The sequence below is a fragment of the Ornithodoros turicata genome, chromosome 5 (assembly GCF_037126465.1).
Source record: "Ornithodoros turicata isolate Travis chromosome 5, ASM3712646v1, whole genome shotgun sequence".
Classification (NCBI taxonomy): domain Eukaryota; kingdom Metazoa; phylum Arthropoda; class Arachnida; order Ixodida; family Argasidae; genus Ornithodoros; species Ornithodoros turicata.
This window is the reverse complement of record NC_088205.1, coordinates 68,588,043-68,614,241: the sequence shown is the minus strand read 5'-3', so window position 1 is coordinate 68,614,241 and position 26,199 is coordinate 68,588,043. Positions and strand designations below refer to the sequence as shown.

The 26,199-nt window shown below is 45.8% G+C and overlaps 2 protein-coding genes across 3 annotated transcripts; both read left to right on the top strand.

Moving 5' to 3' along the window:
- The first annotated feature begins 422 nt into the window (after positions 1 to 422).
- On the top strand, positions 423 to 9,134 carry LOC135396163 (toll-like receptor 2). Of its 2 annotated transcripts, none has more exons than XM_064627191.1 (3): positions 423 to 562; positions 4,374 to 4,545; positions 6,382 to 9,134. In XM_064627191.1, the coding sequence occupies exon 3, from the start codon at positions 6,407 to 6,409 to the stop codon at positions 9,017 to 9,019; it is 2,613 nt and encodes an 870-aa protein (XP_064483261.1). In that variant the 5' UTR covers positions 423 to 562; positions 4,374 to 4,545; positions 6,382 to 6,406; the 3' UTR covers positions 9,020 to 9,134. The 2 variants fall into 2 exon arrangements, with proteins under 2 accessions (XP_064483261.1, XP_064483262.1); XM_064627192.1 differs by lacking the exon at positions 423 to 562 and adding an exon at positions 609 to 745.
- A 3,265-nt stretch (positions 9,135 to 12,399) lies between these two features.
- Positions 12,400 to 26,101, top strand: LOC135394651 (solute carrier family 23 member 2-like). The gene is made up of 13 exons (XM_064625497.1): positions 12,400 to 12,488; positions 12,627 to 12,704; positions 13,616 to 13,660; positions 14,070 to 14,204; positions 15,126 to 15,283; positions 15,341 to 15,473; positions 16,847 to 17,028; positions 19,598 to 19,712; positions 20,483 to 20,624; positions 20,699 to 20,952; positions 21,781 to 22,054; positions 24,683 to 24,778; positions 25,852 to 26,101. Exons 1-13 carry the CDS (start codon positions 12,486 to 12,488, stop codon positions 26,055 to 26,057), a joined length of 1,821 nt encoding a protein of 606 aa, XP_064481567.1. The 5' UTR covers positions 12,400 to 12,485; the 3' UTR covers positions 26,058 to 26,101.
- The last annotated feature ends 98 nt before the right edge of the window (positions 26,102 to 26,199 follow it).

Here is a 26,199-nt window from a genome sequence, read left to right as displayed (position 1 = left end):
TAACGTCGCTTACCCCACAGATACCAGGTTCTAGCTTGCTGTTGCTCTTTATTTTCAAAATAAGTACAGTTCCACAATACTTACACACCTCTCGTATCCTTTCCGCAGCCTTTTCACAAGCTTCAGTTCTAAAATCAACCGATGTGACCGCTTTCTAAGCCCCCTTTTTGGACACTCCGAAAGATATCCGAAAGATGTCATCAGCGGCCCTGACAATAACGCACACTAAATGAGTGACGACAACAAAAGATCAGTTATACGGCGTTGCTTAGCCGTTTCTTATGACGCAAGTTATTCCGGGGGAATTCCCTTCCGGGACCGATCCGTCGGGAAGCCTCCAAAGGCGTACGTAGTGCGTTCTCCTCGCCGTCGCCGCGGGCATACCTCACGTGCCGTCTATTGGCTGCGCCACTCACCTGCCATCAACCAACACGGCATCCTGTTCTGTCCGCAGCAGTGTGCCTGTTCTTCCCTGGATATGTACCATTTCTCCTCTGCAGTAACTCAGGCGGACGTATTTTGACGGAGGCTGACCAGGGCGTCCGAGGCAGCGCATAACACGGTGAGCGATTGTGGGTTTCGAGATTCACAGGGAAGGTTCGCGCTGCTGTGCTCGCACTGCTGTGCTGTGTGCGCCTGTAGCGTAACAGTGTAATGTAGTGTTGTGATTATTGTAGTGTGACAGTGTGATGTGCTGTTGTGCGTGTAGTGCTCGTGTTGGAGTATGTGGACGACATTAGATGTGGTGAGTCTGACTTTTGAGTCATTGTCACTATTTGAAATAGCGTTTTCATGAGATATTCTTGCAATTTTAGCGCACCAGAGGGACAGGCGTTTTCCACTGGCGATTTGATAGCTAACGGTTGTGGTACCGTGTACTGAATGATATTGTAAATGTGTTTGAGATTTGTGTAATGGGATATGTCATCGACAGCAAGAACAGTGTTCTCTTACGCACGTGAAAAATGTCTGCAATCCCAAGTGGCTATGAAAGGATTTCCACTTGAAATCACTTTGAACCACTTTGTACGTAAATGGAAATTCTTTCCACTTGGGATTTCAGCCATTTTTCACCTGGGAGACACGACGACTTTCTAGTCTCCACGCATTCGAAATGAAGAAAAACTGAAAGCATCCCTGTGGATGACCTTACATAGCGTGGCAGTACATAGGTCCTCATTGTGCTGAAAGTCGAAACTGTTGACCTGGCGAAATGTTCTTGAGAGTTTTTGAGAAAAAAGTTTTTGACATGGCGAATTTCTGAAAGCATAAAGAGCGTAGCTTAATCATAGGTAGTCGAATATTAGGGGCAGAAAGGTGTGATCAGGTGTGAAGGCGTGAAAGACATCTGCTAAGGTCTGCCCTTGGAATGTAAGGAATTGTCAAGTAACATGCAATTAAACACCCTCGCATGCGCTTTGAATACGCTGGAGGAGTCAAACCGACGTACAGTTTTTTATGTCACTTGCAAAGCAATGACCCAATCGTCATGAGCTTCGACATCGACAGACGTAATTCCCAGACACGTGGTTGGGAAACGCTTGCAACGGCATGGGCGAGAAGAGAGGGGAAAATTGCGACTAGGTATTTCAAGATCACGTAAGAAAAGGTCCGTGGGTCATCTGTTGTCGAGTGTATTTCCGCAGCGTATTTTCTTCGAGATATCGCACTGGATTTCTACGAAAGCTGCTGCATACGTGACCTTCGCACTACCTTTTTTTTATTTTTTATTTTGTGCTATGAGGTTGGGTTAGGTGAGCTGTCAAACTTATGACAACGGGTTTCTTAAATTTTGGAAGTCGTCGATTTATTTGGAGACACTTGGTACGATAACAAGGTATCGTAACTTGGCTGAAATAGCTATCATAATACTAATAATGATAATCCTATTATATACAATAATATTATATAATATACATATATAATCCGTTTTATTCCGTGCCCAAGAGCTAGAGACTAGTCTATTGATATCAATGCGTATATTAAAGCGCACTTATAAAAGTAGAAAGTCCAATGATTTGGTGAAGGTAGATCCAAGCAAAAGTCTTGTGTTGGGAGCGGCCAGTATTTCGAACAGAGACTGTTCTTGACCGTTCCTCTACCTGCACCCCAACCAGTGGGCTGTCACTGCCGCTCTCCTCAGTGTTCTCCGAGTCTCAGTACTCGTGAACTGCATGTGACGTTGTTCTAGTGTCTCGTTTCTTCTTTATTTCCTTTTCCTTTCATTCCTTTTTCCCTTTTTCCTTTGTTTGGAATAGCAAGCCGGCTCTTTGCCTGGCTAACCTTTCCTTTCTTTTTTCTTAATAAACATTCCCCCCCCCCCCCCCCTTCCTCTACTGCCCTCCAGGAGAACGGACAATGTTCCTAATATCGGTTTCAAATGGAAGAAGCGCGCGGACGCCAAGACAAGTGCTCGCTCTCGTTCATTATATAATCAGATATTATGAACGTACGGATATTATAACGATCGGATGTTACGAATGTTTGCTTTGGTCCTATAAGCTACTGAGGTCGTGCTTATTTCAAGATACCAGTTCGGCAATCACCCATTTGAAGTATCTATCAGTCAGTTGACAATTTCTTTCTATATTGTCTGCTGCACAGTGCGTTACACAACATGACAGTTTATTTTTAGAACGTGCGTCACGTATGAATGTACCAGCGTGGCTGTCACCTGCGGAAGGCATGTGCCTGGAAAAGTGTTGCTGGACCTTCCAGACGTAGAACAAGCATAGCGTGAATTGGGCACGCAATTGTACGACTACAAAGGAATTGAGTGTCGTAATCGAGTTTGGCAAACCTTGCTGACTTTGACCTGGTATCATGTATTGCAGGGTTGGAGAAGCGCGTGCTTCCTATCGCTCTCCTAAGTAACTTCCGAAGTTTTTCCTGGGTTTTCCCTCAGACGTTTTCAGACATATGTCGGCACAGTTCCCTTAGAAGTCGGCCCAGGACGCACATTCCCCCAGGGCGGCAGTCGTGACGTTGCCTATCTTTGTGTGAGGCCGACAACGGCGAGTCCTTCCACCAGCACCACCACCAGCACCACAGCCTAAGTAACTTAGTTAGCACATAGGGTTATGAAAGCATTGCGTCGTACACTTTAAGGATTTTGATACTTGGTACAGCTCTGGTGTAGTGGAATAATATCTTGCGATATCCCACTCGTTACACAATATATGGATGACACCGTGAAGCTGTCGTTGGCCCGGTAAAAGAGGACCGATAAGAAGACACGTAGCACAAAGACGTCTTTGCTCAGCGAGGTTTATTTTGCGACTGAAAAACTAATGCCTTTTCCTGGGGTCCAAGGACCTCCAAGTTCGAACAAGTAAAACAAGAAACGCAGTTAAGACACAGGAAAAAAAGGGAGACAGTTTCCCCTCTACTTCCAGGGAAACTGGAGTTCCGTGCCCCCCTTCTCCTGGGTGCGTCATGACAGCCACTTGTCACTCCGTGTCGCAGCGGTCCCGCTGCAGACCCGTTTTTGGCCGAACACAGTTTTACAACACTGGAATGAATTGGAATTGGAAAAGAAAGAAAAATATCGAGATGCTGCTCCTGACCCAGTGAGAACGGAGTACTCCAAAACGCGTTTGTGGGCGAAAAAAAAAAAAACAACAGAAAAAGAACAAACAAACAGGAAAGAGATAGAGTGGATGAAGCAGGAGAAAGCATAAAGGAAGCGGGGGAAAGGAAAGGGGCAAACGTTAGGCACAGAGAAACATTCACTGGTTCATAATGTCAGGTACCGCGCGAACACAAAGTCATAGAAGTTGTCACAGAGCGAGCATTCAGTTGGTATGATTCTATGTTCTTACATAATCAGTGCTACGTTGTGAATTCAACACATTGTTTCAGCCGAACAGGTCGCGGTCGCCTATCAGATGATGTTCGCGGTCTTCATAGATAGTTTTTTCTCTCTCCCTTGTATGTCACTGAGCGGTCAGGTTTAGACCTCAACGGGCAGATATGCGTGTCGGGAAAATGATTTCACTGCTACCGTCAATGACTTTGATGGCCAGCTAAGCAACATGCCGCAGAGACAATACCTGGAAAAACGCTCGGAGCTCCCCTTCGCTATTACGCCAGACACATGCAATCAGAAAACCACCGTGTTCTGTAAGGCAAACAGTTTGGTCCCGGCACTAAGTAAATCATATTCAGCCTTCGGTACCCGTACTTGAGATGAATACGAGACATGAAGGTTACGCTTACGTCTTCCACTTCGTTTGTCTTTCTTGTTGTTTTTTTGCCATACCCTGGTGGAAGCATCTTTCACGACACGGCATGTGATCTCGTGTAAAGAATGATCATAATAAAAACTTGCGTGTTTGCTTCGTGTTTCTTAGATATGCTCGTTTTTGTTGCAGGATTCTTTGAAGTGACAGCGTCGTCATAGCAGACTGGGTGTGCACCTTAGGAGCGGCTCCGGGAAAGTGGAATGCTGTCGAGGCGCCTCTTCAGCAAGCGAGTGGAGGGTCTTTTCCTCGTTTTCGATGAAGAGCTTCTTCCATTCGGACTACGGGTGATAGAGTGACGTAGGTGAGTAACGCATACACTGATTAATGGTGTACTTAAGACGGGCGGAGTTCTCTGTAGCCGTCTATCATTCCCGAAGAGGGCGACGTCGCAGTGAGATTTCAAGTGGTGCACCAGGTGTGTATGTACCAGTAATCGGAAGTACTTAAACTACCAAGTACTCAAGTACTACTTTAGGTACATTTCTCAGTACTTGTACTTTAGTACATTTCTCAGTACTTTTGTGTAATTGGTACCCTTCTCGTTGCTACTTTCCTGTCACGTATTCAAGTACCCAATCGGCAATACAAACGCAAAACTTGGTCCCAAAATCATTTCTTTCAGTTCATATTAATGAGTCAGGTGTAAACTATCCATGTTTTCTACTACTTGGCAAAGGTGCTAGCTGAAAGCTTTCTAGAGATAACAGTCGAAACATAATTACCTCACGTTTTATCACTACCAAGTGTTGAAACGTGCAGTGATACGTAATACTAATACTAATGTACTTGATGAGTACTTTAAAGGACTTTGCAAAGAACTTTGTACTTTACTTGAAGTACATTTGTGGTATGATACTTTGCAGTGACGGCCAGTAGTTAACTACATGTAGTTAAACTACTAGTTAAACTACCTGATTGTTGTTAAAAAGTAGTTCTCAACTACTTGCAGAAGTGTAGTGGCAACTACTACTTAAACTACTATTTTAAGTAGTTTACTACGGTAGTTAGGTTACTGAAGGCCCCAACTACTTCCGACCTTTACCTTGAGCTACTTGTTTGATGAGAACGGAGGTGCAGACCAATTGTGTCGTGCATGTGTACTAAATCTTTACTTTTAATGCTTGTCTAGTGAAGCTTCGTTTGCTGTGAAATAATTCTGCAACTTAGTTTATCATGTAGGCACAGAAAGAATCCCGCCGCAAGCGTTGTATTTGACGTAGCAATGGCTTGAGCCAAAGTTTATCATTGCTTGTGATTCATATTTAGGTGTCCAAGAACACTACAAGGGATTGGTGTTGATGGACAACGTTAAGTAGTTATAGATGTAGCTAAACTACATTGCAGTAGTTAAAGAAGTAGTTTTAACTGCTCCCCTGAAAAGTAGTTGAACTACTAGTTAAACTACTCCATCGCAAAGTAGTTAGTAATTATAGTTAAACTACTGTAGAAGTAGTGAGTGGCCGACACTGGTACTTTGTACTATACCAGTACTACTGTACTGTACTGTACTACTGTACCAGTACTTCTGTACCAGTTGTACTTAAAGTACAACTGGTGCTAGGCACTTGGTACTTTACTTCAAGTATAATTTTGAGGTACTTTGCCCATCACAGGACTATGTACCCCCCTATAGAATCTAAGAACCGCACGAACTGTAAGACCCAGGTAAGACCTGTAAGACCTGTCACCAGGTGCCACGTTGGGGGCTCCGTATAGTTTCGACGTAGTGATGAGGCTAGCGCATAGGGCAAGTCTCAAACGTGGTATTCTTAGGTTGAACACGGGTATAGTTGCATTTGTAGTTATGTCGACAATGATGTCACTTTGTTCTTGCTTCTTAATCTGATCAAGTCGAAAAGGTTTCATTTCAAAGGATTCATCTTAAACTAGACTTGTGATTACATAGTTACCCATTCTGAACTAAAGTGGCACAGTTACTGAGGCATGAATTATTTGAGTGTTGGATCTTGAAGTATGCCAGTATATGCAGGCAGACTGTTCGACTGAAACGGAACAGCAACTGTGTCACTGTCGAGAGTCTTTTGTCATTGGAGCAATGTAACTGTGTCTACATCTTGTCTTGCAATCTAGTATTGCTTCAAGAACTAAACAACTACCTGTTTACTCCTTCCTCCAGGTAAATAAATGAACGATTCAGTGCGATGCCACAGGCGTTGCTGCCTTCGCACGAGTTGTGGTGGCTACCTATATTGCTGGCGATCGGTTCAGCCTCTGCAAGTTTCAAGGTCAAAATGCCTTCTCGGAATTGGGTCCACCGTGTAGACGAGATATACCTCCCACCGCAGTACACAGTCACTCTCAGCATGGGTGTAGGACCTGCCCTTTCCACCAGACTCATCACCAACTGCAGCGTCTCGCATCACGGAGATGGCGGCCTGGTCATCTCGGGACACAAGTGCACGCGGGTCCCTAAAGTCAACACCAACATCCTCGGGGGACCACCGTTGGCCATCGCGGTGTACCACACTTCGATAACGTACCTCACGCCCAGATCCTTCACCAGTTACAGCCCCACCGAGCACATAACCAAAGTTGAGATAATTCAAAATAAGATCACCACTGTCGAGTCGCATGCGTTTCAAGACCTCAGCAACGTCACGTTCCTCAGCCTGACGGATAACCCAATCAGGTTCTTGTACAGTGAGTCATTCGCAGGGCTGGTAAACCTTAAAGAGCTCATTTTGTTCCGAACCAGGATCACCGAAATTGCGTCAATTATCCGAGCCATCGTTCCTCGGTTCGTGCCAAACCTGGAGATTCTTAACCTCGGAAGCACGCCTATCTGGAGGATAACGGAAACGGACTTTGCGCCTTTAGCTAACTCAACAATAAAACACGTGCAACTACACCTGTGTGATAATCTTACATATGTGCATCCCAAAGCTTTCAGGTACTTCAAGTATCTGGAAGGAGTCTATTTCCGCGACAACCTCAACATGTCTCAGCAAAACCTACAGGATGCCATCTCCAACATTACTCAAGAGACGTTCAAGATAATTGATATATCACAGACTGAGTTCTACAAGGGCATGCCATATGATGTGCTTCGTGCAGTTGCTCAAACAAGTGCAGAGGTGGTTATCATAACCAGAAGCACACGAGGCGTGATTTCTAAGAAGGACTTTCCGTTGATGAGCAAGGTTAAGTACTTACTGATGCCAGCTACGAAGATCAAAGTTTTCAGACCCGACGCTTTCGACAATTTGCCCAACTTAGAAGGGCTTGCTTTCGACCGCAACCAATTTCCTGTAGTTCCCTTGGGAGTGCTTATACCTCGCTTGAAAGTACTGGACCTCAGCGGCTATGACAGAGGATTGATACAGCTTGACCTTGGAGAAGGCATACTTGGTAAAATGACCAACTTGAGGGAACTTCTAATGCGTTACAGAGCCCTGCCATCGTTCACCGCAAACACATTCCGAGGCCTCAAAAAGTTGGAGTACCTCAACATTAAAAAGTGTTCAATCGACAGTCTTCCTGAAGGAGTTTTTAGTCCTTTGAAGAGCCTTCGGTACCTTGATCTCAGCGAGAACCCTATCTTCAGCACCAGCACAGGTTCTGCTCGCGTAGTCCTTCATAGCATGTACCATCTTCATACCCTTCTACTCTCGCAAACTGAACTTACGGACATACATACATCCATCGCGCTGGGAGATATGCCAGGCCTAACGGCGTTGGACATTTCGAATAACAGCATCAGTGCAATAGCTGCCGCGACTTTCGGCAACAATCCTCTCTTAGAGCACCTTGACTTGAGTCTCAACAAACTGGAGGATTGGACTGTTAAAAATGAGTCGTCTCCTAGTCTCCGCGTCCTGGACCTCTCCTTCAATGAGTTCCAGGCGTTTAGCACCGATGCCTTGAACAGTTTGTCTTCGCTGTCCTGGCTCGACCTCTCCATGAACCCCTACCGATGCAGCTGTAATCTCCGCCCGTTCCTGTCTTGGCTCAGGAACACGAACGTCACAGTGCATACGCTGGCGTATGCAGAACTGTATAGATGTTCAACGCCACGCCAGTTTAGTCTTAGATACATTATGTCTACGGAAGCGTCGCTGCTAAAGCTTTGCCAACCAAGCGTTATCATCATTATTGCGTGTGTTGGTTTGCTACTTCTAGTCTTTGCTGCACTTCTAGTTGGAGGTCTCATCTACAAACGAAGGTTTAAGTCCTGGCTGAAAAACCCACCATCAGTTTCGATGACAGCTAAGAAGACATACTTATATGACGCCTTTGTATCCTACAGCAACAACGACACTGCCTGGGTATTCAACGTCCTGTTGCCACACTTGGAAAGCAGCGCCATTGGAAATCTCAAGCTCTGCGTTTACGACAGAGATTTTGTTGCTGGAAAGAACATCAGCGAATGCATTTTAGACAGCATCAAGCACAGTCGAAAAATCGTCTTAGTTCTTTCGAACAGTTTCCTTCAGAGCCCGTGGTGCCGGTTCGAAACGGACCTGGCGCAGTACACGTTGCTCGAGGAGAATAGGGACGCCATCATTCTGCTGAAGCTGGGCGCCTTAGACGAGAGGTTAATTTCGCCAAAGCTGAACTATTTGCTCAGAACTCGGATACACTTGGTGTGGTCGGAGTCACCAAAGGAAGAATGTGTTTTCTTCACGAAGCTGCGCAGAGCTATAGATGGAACGCGTTCATCGTTGTTAGAAAAGCTGCCAAAGAAATCAAAACTAACCTTATTTGCGTTCGTCAAACACAAGACCGGCTGGGGACTGACCAATGGGATTGTCTGAGTTGTCGCATGCTGGAAAGTACCGACTGACGTGCTGTATGCGTTAGTGCGACGTCATTCGCTGACATGCTTGTTTGCAACGCAGATGTCCTATAATAAACTAGAGAGAGACCGACTGTAACATGCATGGCGGTTGCTTTCACTCTTTCTCCCTCAACGCCTCGCCACGAACGCTGCAAGGCAGTGAAGTCGCATAATAGGTGAAACGTAGGAGAGGGCTAATTGCGAAAACGATATACAAATATGCAGTGCCTTGCTTGTGCAATTAAGGCGGAACACAGCCATCTCCGTTTCCCATTTAGTGTACATCACGGTAAGCAACCCTGCCGTCAGAACGGCGTTTCTCTCGCTCAGACACACACTCTCTTCTTCATCTTGCTCATTGGATTGTTTATAGGATCCCCACGATTCGTAATCATACCGGTGGCACCCCATGCGTATTGGATATGAAAAGCCGGACATCCCGGCAAATCGCCTACATCATGCTGCATCTGCCATAGCGGATTCGATATCGAATAATTGTGTAGGTTAAAACGAATTCTATTTCTATCGCTGTGCTAGGCATCTATCGCATTTACATTGGCATTGATGCTCAACCGATAGATAAATTTAAAGGATAGAAAAATAAAATAATAATCAACGGTCAAAAGGGGATGGCGGTAGAATGGCGGAAACTTCAGCCTGCAAACAAGTCACAAGTCGATACTTTTCATGGAATGCTTCGTGTGTTGCTAATAGAAAATGCCGATGTTGTTTTCTTTGTTTTTATGTGCGAAACTGTTTCACCTGGCAGGTACAATGTTGCAGTGTAAAAAGCTCTAGAATTAAACATGAATTCATCTGACGAAACATCTTCTTTGGTTGCATTCTCGACAAACACTGATCAATATACGATACTTGCCCCTTGTTTTGGAACATCAAGGCGTCGCCTGACGTGAAGCATTTCCGTGGCTTCTGTTAGTTTTCACGTGTTTCATCACTTCAATGAAACCCATTATACGTACCGCCATTCACACAGCCCTACCCGCTCTGGTACATGGATGGTTGAACAGGAATGGCAAAACCGGTCGTGCATACACTTTTGCTTGAACAATCAGAATAAACGAAGGCTTTCACTCTCAAGGCTACCTGCCCAACTCTTCCTCCTAGTTTAGGTGAATATCTAAGTTCCACTAGTATGATGCTCGGATTCGCAGGTCAGATTAGAAGCTATCTCGTTGTAATGTAACGAGCCAGCGTCTTAGTCCAGCAGGGCTCAGATGGTATAGCTCTTTATGATACGTATGCCGAGGCTGGGAGGCGAGTCAGATGTGCGAATCATCCTCGTTCCGACAGTGCCGGGAAGTCTCTGTGACTTTTTCTGAACCGCTGTGAAGAAAATGTCGCCACAGTTCCCTACTAAGTTGGCCCAGGACGCAGGAGTACCGCACCGCTTAACTGGAAGTCCAACAGGTAAATAACACTACCACCACCACTTCTTCATCATGTATATGCCGATTTCACGTCAGATCAAGCAGGACGGTCCCAACGACAACCTCGATTTTAATTGTTTTTGCAATATTTAGAGGCTTACCGTATATGATGATAAACACCGGTGAAAGGAATGATTTCTACCGAATAGCTTTTGTGCAAAAAGAATAGAGAAAATTCGACACTGAATTTGAGTTGTTCACTTATTGTGTGTTATTTCCCCAGTCTCGGGGTTCGTTATGAAGATCTCTTTTGCCGTTTTTGCACGCGCATGTCTCTTGAGTTTTAAACGACATTCTTGCGAATTTTTTCCTATGGTTTAGTATACGCCCAGGCCAGCAGGCTAAGCGCAAATACGCAAATTCAGCGGTCTGTGATATAAAAACTGCTTGGCGAATAATAGCGAACATGCTTTAGCGCACACTTTTGTTCCAAATTCGGCGCGTCATTTCTCTGGCTGTAGATACCCTTCTTTGCTATACTTGTGATCAATTCACTCAGATTTTCACGCTCTTTCATTTGGTATATATATCGTGCATGTAGCGTTCGCAGGTGTTTGCTGAATCGAGCAATAGTTTTGGTATCTTTAGAAAAAATAAAACAAAGCAAGGATTGGACGTGATCGTTTCCCGAAAAGGACCCTTTTGATTTCATTCATATTTTGTTAGACGTTTACTTTGCTGCAAAAAACTCCAGCTTGAAAACCTGCACACTGGCGATGGGCGTGTTAAAAAGCGGCTGTGTTCCGCGTGCGTGTCGCGAGTGGGCTGGAAGAACCGCGGGATTGCGGCTCTCTGTCGACGCCTAACAACAAAGAAAATGGGCGACACTTTGTTACGAAAAGTCGTAGTTTATGTACATGTATTTACGAGGCTGCAAAAGTGGAAGCTGTATTTAGTAAGCATTTCGGGCTCACATCGTAACTGATTTCGCTCAGTTTTTAAGTAAGCATGTGACGTTGGCAGTCCACTGTTCAGGCTATGAAGGTTTCTCGAGCTCCATTCTCCGACGTCCTTGCTTTGACACACATGACAACCAGATTGACGCTGTATGCTTAGCATTCTTTTTTCTGTCTTGAAATCCAAAAGAAGGCACGTCGTCAGCGCATTGATGGAGTAAATCGACGTGCTCCAGGGGCTGTACCTTATCATCGATCGCAGTCTTCGTAAACTGTAATAATACAGCACCACGAAAATTGAAAGGATGCCATATTACGTCCCACACTGTAAGAAAAAAAAAGTGAAAGAGAGAGACTAAAATGGAGAGTAATTGCATCATCTAGTCCTCTAGACTGCTTTTACTCCCCATTTTAGTTCCCTAACCTCGACGTTTACTCCCAAGGACTGCTAATTGGCAGTGAACTTCACAGATGGTCTTCCGAATGCAACAGTCCACTTAAATATGTGCTCTTGGTCCATTTGAAGGCATAAGGCTGGTATAACTCAGCCAACTTGATAGTTTCCTACCCACACAGAGTAAGAAACGGTTATTCTTTCTTCGCAAATAGGCCATTTGAAAAACTTGCAGGGAGCAGCGAGCGCCCTGGCAGGGCGTGCCGGGAAATGCTGTGCAAAACGGTAGCGATTTGCTATAGTCTCCGATTGTTGTCGTCGTCGTCGTACTGGTGTATACTGTGCACCAGTACACCAGTACATTATGCACCGTCGCTGTCGTTTTGCACATCATTTCCCGGCATGCCATCAGATGGCGCGCTGCTCCCTGGAACTTTTGCAAATAGCCTAGTGTGCCCTATCTATGTCCCAAGATTTTATATCACTCGATATAGAAGGGTTGACGGTTTACCAAAAGAAGTAAAATTACTCATTTTTTTCTTCGAGTGCATCGAGGTACATGAAAATACTTCAAATCTTGTATCTCCAAATGAAAGGAAAAAGGAAAGCGCAAATGAAAGGAAAAAGGAAGAAAATGTGACGGCAACCTCGAGATTCAGTTCTCGTGATTAGCCTCATTTTCTGGAAGAATCTGCATATTACAACATGGTAAGTGTTGGAATAGCGTTTACAAAAATCTTCATATAGTTAGTGCGTAAGGTATCCGGACAACTGTTTCGGTTATCTAAACCACGTAGCTTCACAGTCTACGTTGCTGCATAAAACAGAAAACTGGCTTCTGTGCAGCACGGCAGATTCGATGTTTTGGCGTCCTCAACAGATGTCACCGACTTTCAAAGAGAAACACCGCCACGCCTTCAAGATGTAAGACGTCTTTTGTCCTTTGTCGCCTTTGTTGAATACCATTCGTAAAACGTCGTTATACACCATAATTGACTTGATCTTTTTCGTTGGTATCCTGGTACTATGTACTTCCCACCATAAACGTCGACGCACTTAAATCCAGCGAGGAGAGATTCGCCCAACGTACAAAGCATGGAGATGGGAATGAGACTCAACGCAGGGGAAATAATAAGAATAACGCGCAATTTCTGTGGAGGCAACCGCACGTTTCTCTCGTTGCGCCGTTAGCGGTTATTATATTAAGCGGGGAAAGTTTATGGTCTACTCTAAACCTACCTTGGCCGGCGTTCCCAGGTATCAAAGGCTCGAAAGGCTCGGGATTTGGATCAAAATATATCTGATGGATGAAGTATGACTTCATAACACGTAGCCATAATACCTGCAGGAGCTGAAACGACAAACACTGCAAAGACTACGTGTTCTCTGTCTGAAAACTACGTATTTTCACCAGGGCGCCCCATGGCTCTAGTCAGTTTAAAACCGTTTTGAGATGCCTTATTCATTTTCGTTTCAATACATCCTATAACAGGGCTGAGCTAAACGGATTCCCGCACACTTGAATTACCGGAAGAGTTGTCTAATTTAATCGGATTTTATATGCTCAGCATGTTGAGTCTGGAATTTAATAGAAATAATATCTAGAGCAATATATTATATACAAGAGCAAAAGTGATACACAAGCGTTCAATAGAGTTACTTGCGTTATTCTCTTTTAACCGCGATGTTGTGACGAAACGGCGTTTCATGGTTCGGCACTCCTAGCGTTCTCCCGAATCGGGTTGTTCCAATAACGTTTAGCAATCCGTGGTTCGAACAAGGTGTATCCTTACTTCCTGCAACAGCGAATCTCTAATCGCACCCTTCCTTCCTAGGACAGCGGCATGCCAACGTCATCAAAGAATCGTTTCCATTTTCTGGTACGCCTCCACCCTTGTATCTCCCGGTAATTTTGTTTGTTGGTTGTGGCTTGTTGCTCTCATAGGTCTTCAGAGCCATGTGAGCAGCATGAACCTACGTAGGATGGTAGTGTTGGGCTGATATTATTCAGTTGCTAACGAAGAAAGAAAGGTGTATGTTCAAAGTGTATGTTCCGCACAACAGGGTCTGCTTACACAATAGGAATTCAGCATAACGTCAAACCGATCTCGATTCAGATTTGTTTGGGTTCGCTAAGTTAGTAAAGTCGGTAAGTGAGGCTAGGGCCTCTCGAAGGGCAGAAATGCACCGAGACATTAACAGCAACATTTCGTTGTAACATTCCTGCGAAACCACTAGTATTCCTCTTGACTCCCATCTTGTTGCAATCTATACCAAGGCTCATTGCAGGGAAAACTTCGACCCAAGCTTCCGGCGATGCTGCGTTTCGACAAAGAACAACGCAAGCGCAAGAAGAAGCTAGCAGCCTTTTACGACATTACGGACCAGCCCATCTTCATGCTCACGTTCTTCCTCAGCCTGCAGGCAAGAAACACAGTGTCCTTGCCACAGAGTCCGTTCGCTGTCTGTCAGAACACCCCAAACATTTAATTTTAGTGCGAACAAGCAGTGTTCCACGCACCTCCAGGAATTCCTGAATGCCTTTACAGGTAGAACAACGCGGTGTACAGGAGAACACTTGGTTACACACATGAGCCGATGGTGCGAAAGATCAGCTGGCTGGGCCTTTTACGAGTCATCTGGCACTTCCGTTGTTCCCCTATCTACATTACTACTATTAACGGACAGCGTATACTGTTCGGAATCATTTTGTGTGAGAGCGGCAACATTTCCTCGAGTCTGAGGAAGGACAAAACACAGAAATAACACGGAACGGAGTGGACGACACGGGACTCAAACCAGCAATCAATTGCTGGTTTGATTGTTGATGGTTGATTTGATTGCTGGTTTGAGTCCCGTGTCGTCCACTCCGTTCCGTATTCCTTTTGTGTTCTTGCGCCCTCCTGATTTGTTCATCATTTTGTGTGCGTGTGCTAAATGAAACGGTCACAAATATGCTCGTTATTAGACAGTAGCAACAACCTAATAACTACCAAACAACTATTATAACAACTAAATTATCATTACCACCGAACACTCCAGAAAAGGAACTTGTGGAATGTTTATGAGAGTTTTTTGTCCTCCTGTTGGGGTAGGACCCAAAGTGACAGGTGTGGGCTAGTTCGAGAGGATCTGTACGGCGAGTCTTGTCCTGAATAGAGTGCTTTTAATAAAAACATGTCCCGTACGATGCTAGATTTGCTTAGGAATTTGCTGGCTGGAAGAATACGAGTTATTCCGGGACGGAAATATACTACATTATTGAGAAGTGCGCGCACTACCACGCAATAAAGACAAAAATAACTCTGCCGTGACCACAGGCTTCACTTTATCTAACGTTTTCAGCACTACATCACCACACAGGCAGTGTTCCTCGTTCCCCACAAGATGCTCGCGTCTCTTTTATGTTTGGATGACAATGAGGCTGCCGTCGCAAGCTTAATTGGCACGGCCACTTTCATGTCAGGACTCGGAACGATTGCACAGTTATATCTGGGCATAAGGCAAGTGCTGTTTCACCAGGGCTGGTCGTTCAAGATCCTGAACCCAACCCATTTCAGACTTCCCGTTATGGAGACGTCGACAGTGGTCCGGCTGGGAGACACCGTGTACCGTCAGAGATACGAATTAGCGCCTTGCCCCGAGAACCAAACCAACGCGACGGAAGAACTTTGGAAATCGCGTATGACTGAGGTATCGTATACAACGTGAATAATGTTGGCTCATGTAGACGTTATAGGGAATATACGAGGAGTGTTCAAGTCAAACCGAGACTTTTGATTTTTCACAAAAGTAAAATGAACTTACAGGCGTGAAATTTTTCAACGTAATCTCCAGCTGCACTAATGCACTTGTCCCAGCGTTTCACGAAGCCTTGGATGCCAGCAGCGTAGAAATCCTTACTGGCGCGTAGCAGCCATTATCGAACCGCATTCTTGACCTCGTCGTCGCAGCTGAAGTGGCGGCCCCCAAGGAACGCCTTCAGTGGCCCGAAGAGATGGAAATCGCTGGGGGCGAGGTCTGGACTGTAAGGTGGATGTGGCAGCAACTCCCAGCCAAGTTCCTGTAAGGTGCGTGCCGTGAGACGCGTGGTATGCGGGTGGGCATTGTCCTGGAGGAGGACTCCTTTGGTGATGAGGCCCGGCCCTTTTGCTTCAGCTCCTTATGCACATCCCTGAGAACCTGGTAGTAATATGCACTATTGATGGTGGTACCACTGGGTAGAAGATCAACATGAACCACGCCAGGCTTGTCCCAGAAAACCGTGGCCATGACCTTACCCGCAGACGGGGTGCTTCAAACTTCTTGCGAGCTGGCGAGCCCGGATGCTTCCACTGTTTTGATGCGCGTTTAGTCTCAGGAGTGAAATGGTGCATCCACGTTTCATCGCACGTGATGATCCGATCAAGGAACGGCTGTCCTTCAGTGAACCTTAGCTCTTAGGAGATTTTCAGTCTTCTCTACCGGTCAAACACGGAGAGCTGCCCCGGGACCCTACGGGCACTAACTTTCCGAAACTGGACGTGTTCATGAATGATGGTGTTCAATGTTCCCACAGAAAGGTCCGTCTTTCGAGCCAGTTCGAGACATGTTATTCGTCGGTCCTTGAGGATCAGGCGCTCCACAAGTTGGACGTTCTCAGGAACTCTGACACTGGGCTCTGAGCCGCCCCGGCCGGGATAGTCCTGCACGGATGTACGGCCGTCTCGGAACCGTTTGCACCACTCAAACGCTTTCCAGCGGCTAAGTGTATCGTGGCCATACTGAGCCTGAAGTCTTGTGTGAATTTCAGATGACTTTACGCCTTCATTCACGACAAACTGACAATTCGCTGTTCGATGTGCGCGCTCACCTCGTTGTCGGCCATCTTGTCCAGCATGTGTCTTCTGTTTTGCACAAACGTTGGACCACCACGTGGTGAACGCGGAGGCCTGTCACGTGTGAAAATGACGAAAAAGAAGTAGCGCGAGCCATTTGTACACTCAGGAGACGGGAAGTCGCGCTTTGACTTGAACACCCCTCGTACATATCAAGATACAGCGCGTCTAATGAGGGAACTTCAACAGATTCAAGGAACTCTGGCTGTTGGTTCACTGTCCGCCATCTGCATAGGTTCCATGGGAATCGTCGGGATGATGCAGCGTTGGCTCACGCCACTCACGCTAACGCCGACAATAACCCTTATGGGCGTCACTGCATACTTCGGGGCAGCAATACCTGCAGCCACTTGCTGGCCTCTTGCCGTCGTGTAAGCAGTTCCTTATAGCGTTCTGCTATTTTTGATGACATACCGAGAGTCCAGCTGAAAGACCTTGATGGTCAGATGGGGTATCCTTTCTCACGCTATATGCACTGTCCTCCTCTTTACTTCTACGCATACACTGTTCCTGTACCTGCCCATAACCTCCCATAACCAGCCCACTTACTCACAAGTTACAGCTTGCGCCAAAAGTCCACGGAACACGCGAGCGGGGTTTTTCTCCGCGCCGCGCCACCCTAGCGGCGGCCGGAAGTTGGCGGGAGCGGACAGGTCCAATCATTTTGAGGGGGCGCAGGGCATAACACAGGCAGCGACCCACCGTGGAGTTTGCAGCAATTACCCCACAAGGGCATGCATGTGGAGCGTTTCACCAGGCAAATTCCTATCGCAATTCAGAGCTGGAAGATAACAGGAATCACACAGAGCGACAACAGTTTGCTTCTGCAGTTTCTTTTCTCTTTTTCGTTCTCGTCTACCTTTTATTTTGTCTGGGGATGACGGGCGCTGGCAAATAAAAGCGTACGATATTGACGTAGAAACAAGAGAGCCTCCCATACGGCGTCCTTGGACCGAATTGGCACCCGCTTGTTGCTCATTCACCAATTTCATAATGTCCCATATATTTTCAATCACGTTCAGATCAGGGAAGGGTAACGGTACCCTTCGGTAACTGTAACGGAAACAGAAACGGTATATTACCGAAATTGGAGATGGAAGGGATAACGGAAAGTGAAACGCATACCACCGTCCTCCATTACCGGAAACAGAAACGGAAATGAAAATTATCGTCCGGTATTAAACTCTCAGCGATGAGTCAGCAGACTTTCTCTATCTAGGGGGTGCTGGCGCTGTTCTCCCTGGGCTTCGGAACGTCGCGGTTTAAGTTGCAGCTCTTTTGCATGGCAAAATTCGGCGGTGGATTTTTGAATGCACGTGCGCGTTAATGGAGGGTAAGGTAGGGAAAGATGAGACACGGGGCAAGATGCGATAGTTTTTGCTCGACGCCGCCTGTCTCAGAGACGTGTTCCTCTATGCGCTTGAAACTTTACTCATAGGTGGCTCTGCATGTCCGCTTTATTGCACGTGAGAATTGTCCGGACTGTCGTTTGCGTTCAAGAGAGAGAAAAGAATCGGTTATTTCTGCCTGGGAATGTAAGCTCCCGCAAAAAAGGCGCGATTTTCTGTAGTCTGTTTTCTTGTCAGCGGTGCAGCAGCGTGTCGCAGGCTTATACTGTCAATGTAAGTTCACATCTTATTCCTTTATTCATTCATCTAGATATATGCGAAATATGGGCACTCTTGGTTATCCGGTGTTTAACTGAAACTTTAATGCATCCGATGATATGCACAGGGAAAGACGCGACAACTTAATCGAATTTAAATGTAATGCAATTTAAATTTAATGTAATTTAGAAGCTGATAATAGGTGGCTTTATGCTTGTCCCTCAGAGATTCCTTTTGTGCATATTGCCTAAGATTTTCCAGCAATTTTTTCTGTTTCCTAGGATATTTCCAGCAAAGGGGAAGCGCACTCAAAAGCGAGCGACCAGCTACACATCCGACTGGCGGTGCCTTGTTTGCAATGGATGGTGGAGGGAAATAGCACCGGGTTCAGTGTGGTTTTACAGCACATCTTGTGGGTGGTGGGCTTAAGGGGGCTCTGTAGGTGTTTGCATTGCAAAAACTAATTTGTATAGTTCATTACCACGGCGTGTCTCATCTTGCCCCGAGGTTTGGGGCAAGATGAGACGTTCTGTATTTTTGAATTTCTTATTCTGTGTTTCTTTTAGAACCGACTACGTCCGTTCTGATGTAGAGATCGAAGCTCTAGAACTCTGAGAACGTGTCTATGGCTAGTTTTTTGTTTAACAAGAACAATTAAAATTCTATATTTAATCGCAATTTCTGTCTCATCTCGCCCAACCTTCCCCTATATATATATATATATAAACAACGATAAAGAGTACATTGGCATAACCACTCATTGCGTAAACACCAGGTTAGCCGAACATAACAAACAAAATAATATTCAAAGCAAGCTACACAAGCACTTAAAATCTTGCTCACATTGTGTTCCTTTGTTCGAAAAAACAAACAAACAAACAATTCTCAAAAGATTAAGGTTCAGGGAGCACTATTGTTTGAGAAAGCCGAGTGCCGAGCCGAAAATGCGCCAGTCCACTCTGATAAAATGCATCAGTTCTCTAGTCCGGGCTCTAGATAAGTACAAGATTAGATATTCTCGCCTTTTAACTTGTATTGTTGACAACAGACAATCGCAGGGCCTTAAATACTGTGTTGTCGTGTCAGTAAACCCAATTGCCGAAAGTGAAAAACAAAAAGAAAGAAAGAAAGAAAAACTGCACTGTATAGGATTTCCGCTTGTAATCATGAATGATTACCAACAATCCCAGATTCTCACACTCGTAGATGATGCTTGCCTCACCGTGTAACTCAACTGCAAAGACCACATACATGTATGCTACTGTCATAGCTTTTTTTCTAAAAAAAAAGAATATCTGATAAAAATGAACACCCTGTGTATGCTACCTTTCAGGACTGCGGTGTTGATAATAACCTTCGCGCACTTCGCTAGACCAGTAAAAGGATCCCCGGACAATGTTCTGCTGAAGAGGATGAATGACGTGATCACATGTCTTACTATCTTCCCTGTGAGTATCCCTTTTATCTAAACATTCTAAGCATATGAACACACGAGCTAGATTTACGCTTCCTCTGTGCGAACATATAAGGTCGCATGCCAGGAAAACATTCCTTCAAAACATATGTACCATGCACTTACGCTGAGCGTTACAGATAACATGAACCACTGTTTAAAGTAAAGATGAAACCTACGAGGTTTCGTTGGCGGTCGTCCCGCACAACTCAGGACACCCTGCTATTGCCGCTAATTTCTAACTAATTCAGATAGAAGATAGGAAAATAGTCAAGTCGGAGGGTGCTTTCAGAAACCCCGGGTTCTGTCACTCGAAATCAAGTACTTCCTATGTGCTTTTTTCGAGCCTAATAACGCGCGACAATTCAGTTTCGGAACTAACCCCCCCCCCCCCGCCCTGGTCGCCTGGCAGAGAAGCAAAAGTGTGAAGGGAGGGGAAAAAAGGGAGGGAAGCATACAACGGCAAGCTATTTGGGCATCACCCCCCCCCCCCCCCAACCCCACCCACCCTAGAAGGTTCCTGTGGAAGGAAGGCTTTTCCGGGGATTTTCTCGGACGATGTCGGATATATGTGTGCACAGTCCCCTTAGAAGTCGGCCCAGGACGCTCATTCGCCCAGAGCGTTCGTCGTGACGTAGCCCACCTCTGAGGCCGACATCGGGGTGCTCTTACCACAACCACCACCAGGAAGGGTCTTCGTCTTCCTGTACATGCTTATGTGATTAAAAAAAAAGACAAATGCCAATTAAATTCATTGTGTTGCAGATACTCGTCGCGATTGCCCTCACTTGGTTCGCCTGCTTTCTTTTGACCAAGGGAGATGTCTTTCCAGCAGATCATCCAGCGCGCACGGACAATTACAACATCATTCTCGCGGAGGCGTCATGGTTTCGTGCTCCTTATCCGTGTACGTCCACTTTTAGAGCTGCTTCGGAAATTTCGTTACTCGATATTAAGCGTGGGCAACATACTCTCTTTTAGTCCAGTGGGGCATGCCGACCTTCCACTGGGAGACAGCTGTGAGAATGATGTTCACTAACCTAGTAGCAACCATGGGCACGGTGTGCGATTACTACGCATGCGCCGTGGTCGCGGGTATTTCACCGCCCCCGCCCCGTGCTGCAAACCGTGGCGTGTTTATTGAAGGCATGGGGTGTCTGTGGTCAGCGACTTTCGGTGGTGGCTACTCGTATGAGACCAGCGACATGAACCTTGGTGTCATTGCCCTTACCAAGGTGAGGAGAATCAAGTAGTACAAAATTGCATCGTAGCTTTGAGATCCTATGCACGCGGGTACGCCTTCGTGGAAACTTTATGCCGTTTGAATCTGAATTAAGAGGGCACACCAGTCCAGGAGGACGTCCGGTTCCTGATTTTTGACCAACTAGATGGAGCGCCACGTTCGCCGTGCCTTGTCACGCCGTTCGCGCTAGACTACGCAGATAATCCCCATTAAACTATAACATATGGCGATAGCACATATAGGAACTATAGCACATGACGAACTTCCAGATCCTTTAGTACGATTACCTCTGCCACACAAGTTCCTCAAATCCTCCTCCTTGCGCTTTCGCTTTCCATACACATCACGTTGTCGAGCCATCGCAAAATCAAGCGCACAACCTTCTCGAAAGCTGGTTGCCAAACGTGGGACGCACATACGGTACCCTCTAAGAAAAAAGAGTAAAAGGAGTGAGTAAAAAAAAAGGAGTGGGAAGCAATTGGAGCAGGAGGGAGTAATGGGGCGTAATTGGACCTTGTTCTGAAAAGATGTCGTGGTAAAATCTTCCATTGGAACCATGAGACGAAGAGGACCTTGCTAAAGTATTTTCTAGAATGTTCTCTGTAGTGCTTACCACTTTTAAGATTGGGCGTGTGAAGGTCCCACCTTGTGCGCACTGAAGCCAAAGGACCCACGCTTGTAAATGACTCTACTTACGCTTGTATCGTCCACCGCGCGAAATGTGTAGCCGTGTTTTGTACTCCAGGTTTTGTTGGAGTATCTGGTATAGTATTAGATGAAGTGGCGTCTGCAAGAAGCTCATTGTGATTTTATGTCACAGTGTGCCAGCGTTCGAGTCATCAAACTGGTTGCTTGGATGATGGTGGTGTTCGGCATCGTCAACAAACTGAGCGTGTTTGTTCTGACCATTCCTCCATCCATTGTCGGAGGTCTTCTCCTGGTGCTCCTGGCGACGTTCGTGGGTGTAGGGCTAGCTCATCTGCGTTACGTAGACTTGACCTCTAACCGCAATGTTTTTATCGTGGGCATGTCACTCGTCATGGGTCTCTTGATTCCTGCAAGTGTTCGGTCGCGCAGTACGTTCGTCATGACAAGTGAGTTTATCCGATTTTACGTAGTACTTGAAGCTTACAGTAGGGAGGGAGTTGCCTCAGGACAGAAGCCACTAACCACCACTAACAGACCACCACTGTATATAACCACCATAAACCATAACCATAACCACCACCACTCAGGACAGAAGCCACTAACCACAAGGTTAACCACTAACCTCCTTATCTTTCGCTATACTTGCCAATTCTTGCCTGTTGTCCCGTTTCGTCCACGTGTTCGTGAACCTTCCATTTTTCTGTAACCGGTCTGTAGCCTAGATCACAACGTTCACATAATCCCCTCCACACTCTAACAAAGCAGCCATTCACTCCGGCCGTAGAAGCCCGTACGGAACCTTTCTTCCCTCCGGGCTGTTGACCCACAATTCGCATGAACCTTTAAACACGTCACACCTAACCCTTTAAAATGCCATGCCAATGATGAGGACGGTGCCCAGAAGAAGAACAGTCTCTGTTCGAAATATCGGCGGCTTCTGTCTTGAGGCAACTCCCTTCCTACATCTCTACCGGTTCGCTGGATTTCTACCCATCTACATTGAAGCTTACAGTGAATCACGTATTCTGGACCCGTGAGAATCGTGCACACGCCGCTCATGGGGGTACGTACTTTCTAAAGATGCGCTCACAAGCAAAGAGCTACTTCGCACACAAACACACACACACACACGCATACGCACACAGACGCACGCACGCACGCAACGCACGCACGCAAGTCGACGAATCACGAAAAGTTTTGCTCTGTGAAAGCATGGCGGCTGATTCGCCAGTCTTTACATAAAGGCCAACGTCTACCACCGTAGAGGTGCTTCTTCTGGACGTGGTTCCCTTCACTGACAAACTGCGTTTCCGGACGTGATGCGAGCATTGATTACAATTGTCGCATGCTGCTTTGCTTATGAAGGAAGTTTCATGTTCTAGGATATTGACATTTGAAACGTGCAGACTTCTAGAGTAGGGTTAACCTCCATCACGTAATTATTTTCATGCTGCGAGGAAGCTCCTCAATTGTGAGCGAGAGAAATACAGAAAAGCATGCACAAGGCTGTACTACCTACGGCATAGAAACCATATGGAGAACGCTGAAAGATGCTAACCATGATACGAAGCTAGTTTCATATAAATCGTTAGTTCGATTCATATCAGACTATGGTTGCGTAATATGGTATCCAGCAGCCCACACAAAAATTAATGACCTCGTTCAGGTACAAAGAAAATCAATTCGTTTTGTCTTTAATAAATTTTCCCGATATGACTCACTGTCACAACTAATGGATGCGGCCAGGATTTCCACGTTAGTAAGAACCCACAGAGTAAGGGTTCAGCGTTTAAAGACACTATGGTTAATTATGAATCATCAGGCATGCATGAGTCCTTCTTTGTGTATCAACATGGTGGGGAGGAAGCTCTCGCAACAAACGTACTAAATATATATTGAATCGTGCCGTTTTCTATCTAACGTTAAAAAAAAAACTAGTATTTTTTTTTCAACTTCGATAACTGATTGGAATTCGTTACCAAAAGGGGAAGCTGTTGAATATGAACCATTGCCCCCTTTCATCGCATTTCTTGAAAGATTTTTGTGTTGAGTGTTTCATACGCCTTGTTTGATTTGTAAGGTTTCATAAGTGAAGTTGTGCCAGTTGTTTGTACTGTTCATTGCCCCTCCTTCTACTGCACTCTTAAAAAAAGGGTGTACTTTAACTCCTTTTTTTTGCCACATATATAACACCCTTTTGGAGAGTACAATTACGCTCAAAAGGGTGTCTCCTCACTCCATCAAGGGAGTAGCGTAACGCCTTCCTCCCTTTTGGAGAGTAATGTTACTCCCAGGCAGGGAGGTGGTGTTATGCTACTCCCTTGAGGGAGTGAGGAGACACCCTTTTGAGCGTAATTGTACCCACAAAAGGGTGTTATACATGTGTGTGGGTGTTAAGAGTGTGCATTTTAAAAATACCAGAAGTATTCAAAAATAGATAAATAAAGGGATTAAAGGGGAGGGTGAAATATCATGGTGGTACAAGTGAGGGAGCCGAATACAATCGCCTTTGCTCTGAACTAACCACGACACAAAACACGCGAGCATCCATCAGTAGCCTTCAGTGGTATGTAACACAGTAACCGTCAGAATAATTGGCGAAGTTTCCCCATGCTCCAACGACGGCATAAGGCAGCAGTGTGGAAAATCTGGAAGTCCGGTCGACTGAACAACCTGAGATGCTCACCGTGGGTCAATCGGCGTCACAACGCAAAACGCTAACTTAATTGCTGTTCGGAGTTTAGAAACATTTCCCACAGATGGCGCTACTGGTGCTGTTTGACGTTGAACGCTGTGCAGGTGGTTCTAGTATAGCAAGAGCGGGGCCTTTAAACGAGCGGTTCCGGACGCGAGAAAGAACGCTGGCACCGAAGTTGAAGACCGATGACTTATTGCGCGGTTGGACTTCCCGTCGGATGCTGTACGGCACCTTTTTGCTGTTAACGGCCTTAGACTGCAGGTCCAATTCGAGAGTCGTGCGCTGTACCCTGTGCTTTATTCCATTCTCCTACGGCATCACCTTGCGCAGTGCTAGACATATAACCAAACTTACACAGTTCTCCTTATGCTTGCAGACATTGGAGTTGTGGACCGACTCCTATTTTCACTGGCGACAACCTTCCCTGCAGTTGGAGGAATCACAGGTTGTGTCCTGGACCACACCCTTCCAGGTAGATCTCTGTCAGTGTGGCAACATGCCACACTGACATTCTATGACACGTTGGGGTTGTAGTTCTCTAAGCCCTAACCAGAGAAAACTGTAATGACTGCGCAGTATGATGGAGCAGAGACAAGTTTGGCGTAATGGCCGTCTGTTCCGTTTTAACTCAAATTGTGCAGTCAAGGTAATACAGTAACGACGGGCGCGACGCAGCCTCCCCTGCACACAAGCAACGACGAAGGGACAGTGTGCGTTGTCTCAGATAAGCTCACCACTGGAATATGCTGATTTTTCGTCGGCAACCGAAATAGGACTTCTTCGATAGCCTGTGATAATTTCTTCAAGAATAAGCTTGATTAAATGCCAAAAAAAAAAAAAAAAAGAAAGCAGCGCCCATAGAACTCATGACTCATCGTTGTTACATCGTCGGTTCCGTAGTACCACAATACATGCACATTCATCTCACAATTTAAGAGAAATGTGATTTTGATTGTTATATGATAACGGCCGAATGGCCTAGTTCGTACATAGTAGGAACATGTCGTGTGTTTTTGTAGGTGTGTGAGGCTTCTTGCAATTCGGAAGTGTTCGATGTTCCTCGTTGTCATTGTTAGGAGGAATCAGCCGGATCTCGGGGTTTCCCTCAGGGTACTATCCAGGTCATCAATAGGTAAAGGGGAGACACGATGCATGCTTGTAAAATATGAAAGTCTCTTCTGTTAATAATGCTTTGTGTGTCTGTCAACGAGTACTGCTGGCGGTTGAATCTACCAGCTGCTTTGTCTTGGCTGTTAAGACTGAGTCTGAGTCTGTGCTGAACCGTGGCGGTGGTAGGTTGATTACTGCCTCAGTTTCCTTGTTTCTGATAAAAACGTAATATTGAGTAAATTTTATTTTCATATGACCTACACGGCAGTGACATAACGACTAGTAGTCCACACAGTTGGCACTGGTTGCTGTTAGCGCAGCTTATAGTGCCTGCAACGAAGATCAATCCTAATTGTATCGAGTATTGCGTGTGGTAATATAGGAATATAGGAGGTAGGAATATAATTATGGTCACCATTTACGCCTACCACTCAGGTACAGAGGACGAGCGTGGCATCACGAAGCTTCGGGAGTGCTTCAGCGACGTCAGTGTTGGGGGCGTCAACGTTCCAGTGCGGTCGAGAACTCAGCATTTCTACAACGTTCCTTGCTTCGAGAGGATGGCAAAACGTTGGCCCTTCTTGAGAAGCTGTCCTCTAATGCCCGAGAAAGAAGTTCATGCCAACTATATCGAGGAATAAGCTTGGAAGATAAAGACATGATTAAAGATGAAGGTTGCAAGCCATGCTGCGAGCAGCTCATCCATAAAAGGGCTATTGCAACGGCTAAATATGCTGTGCGCGTGTACAAGCTTATGAAACCTATATGACATGTCCGATTGCT

What these genes read in the sequence shown, in the direction of transcription:
- LOC135396163 (XM_064627191.1), top strand. Translation starts at nt 6,407, where the DNA reads ATGCCACAGGCGTTGCTGCCTTCGCACGAGTTGTGGTGGCTACCTATA.
- LOC135394651 (XM_064625497.1), top strand. An exon ending in CATGTCTTACTATCTTCCCT is followed by an intron (nt 19,713 to 20,482) that starts GTGAGTATCCCT and finishes ATTGTGTTGCAG; the next exon opens with ATACTCGTCGCGATTGCCCT. An exon ending in CCTGGACCACACCCTTCCAG is followed by an intron (nt 24,779 to 25,851) that starts GTAGATCTCTGT and finishes CCTACCACTCAG; the next exon opens with GTACAGAGGACGAGCGTGGC.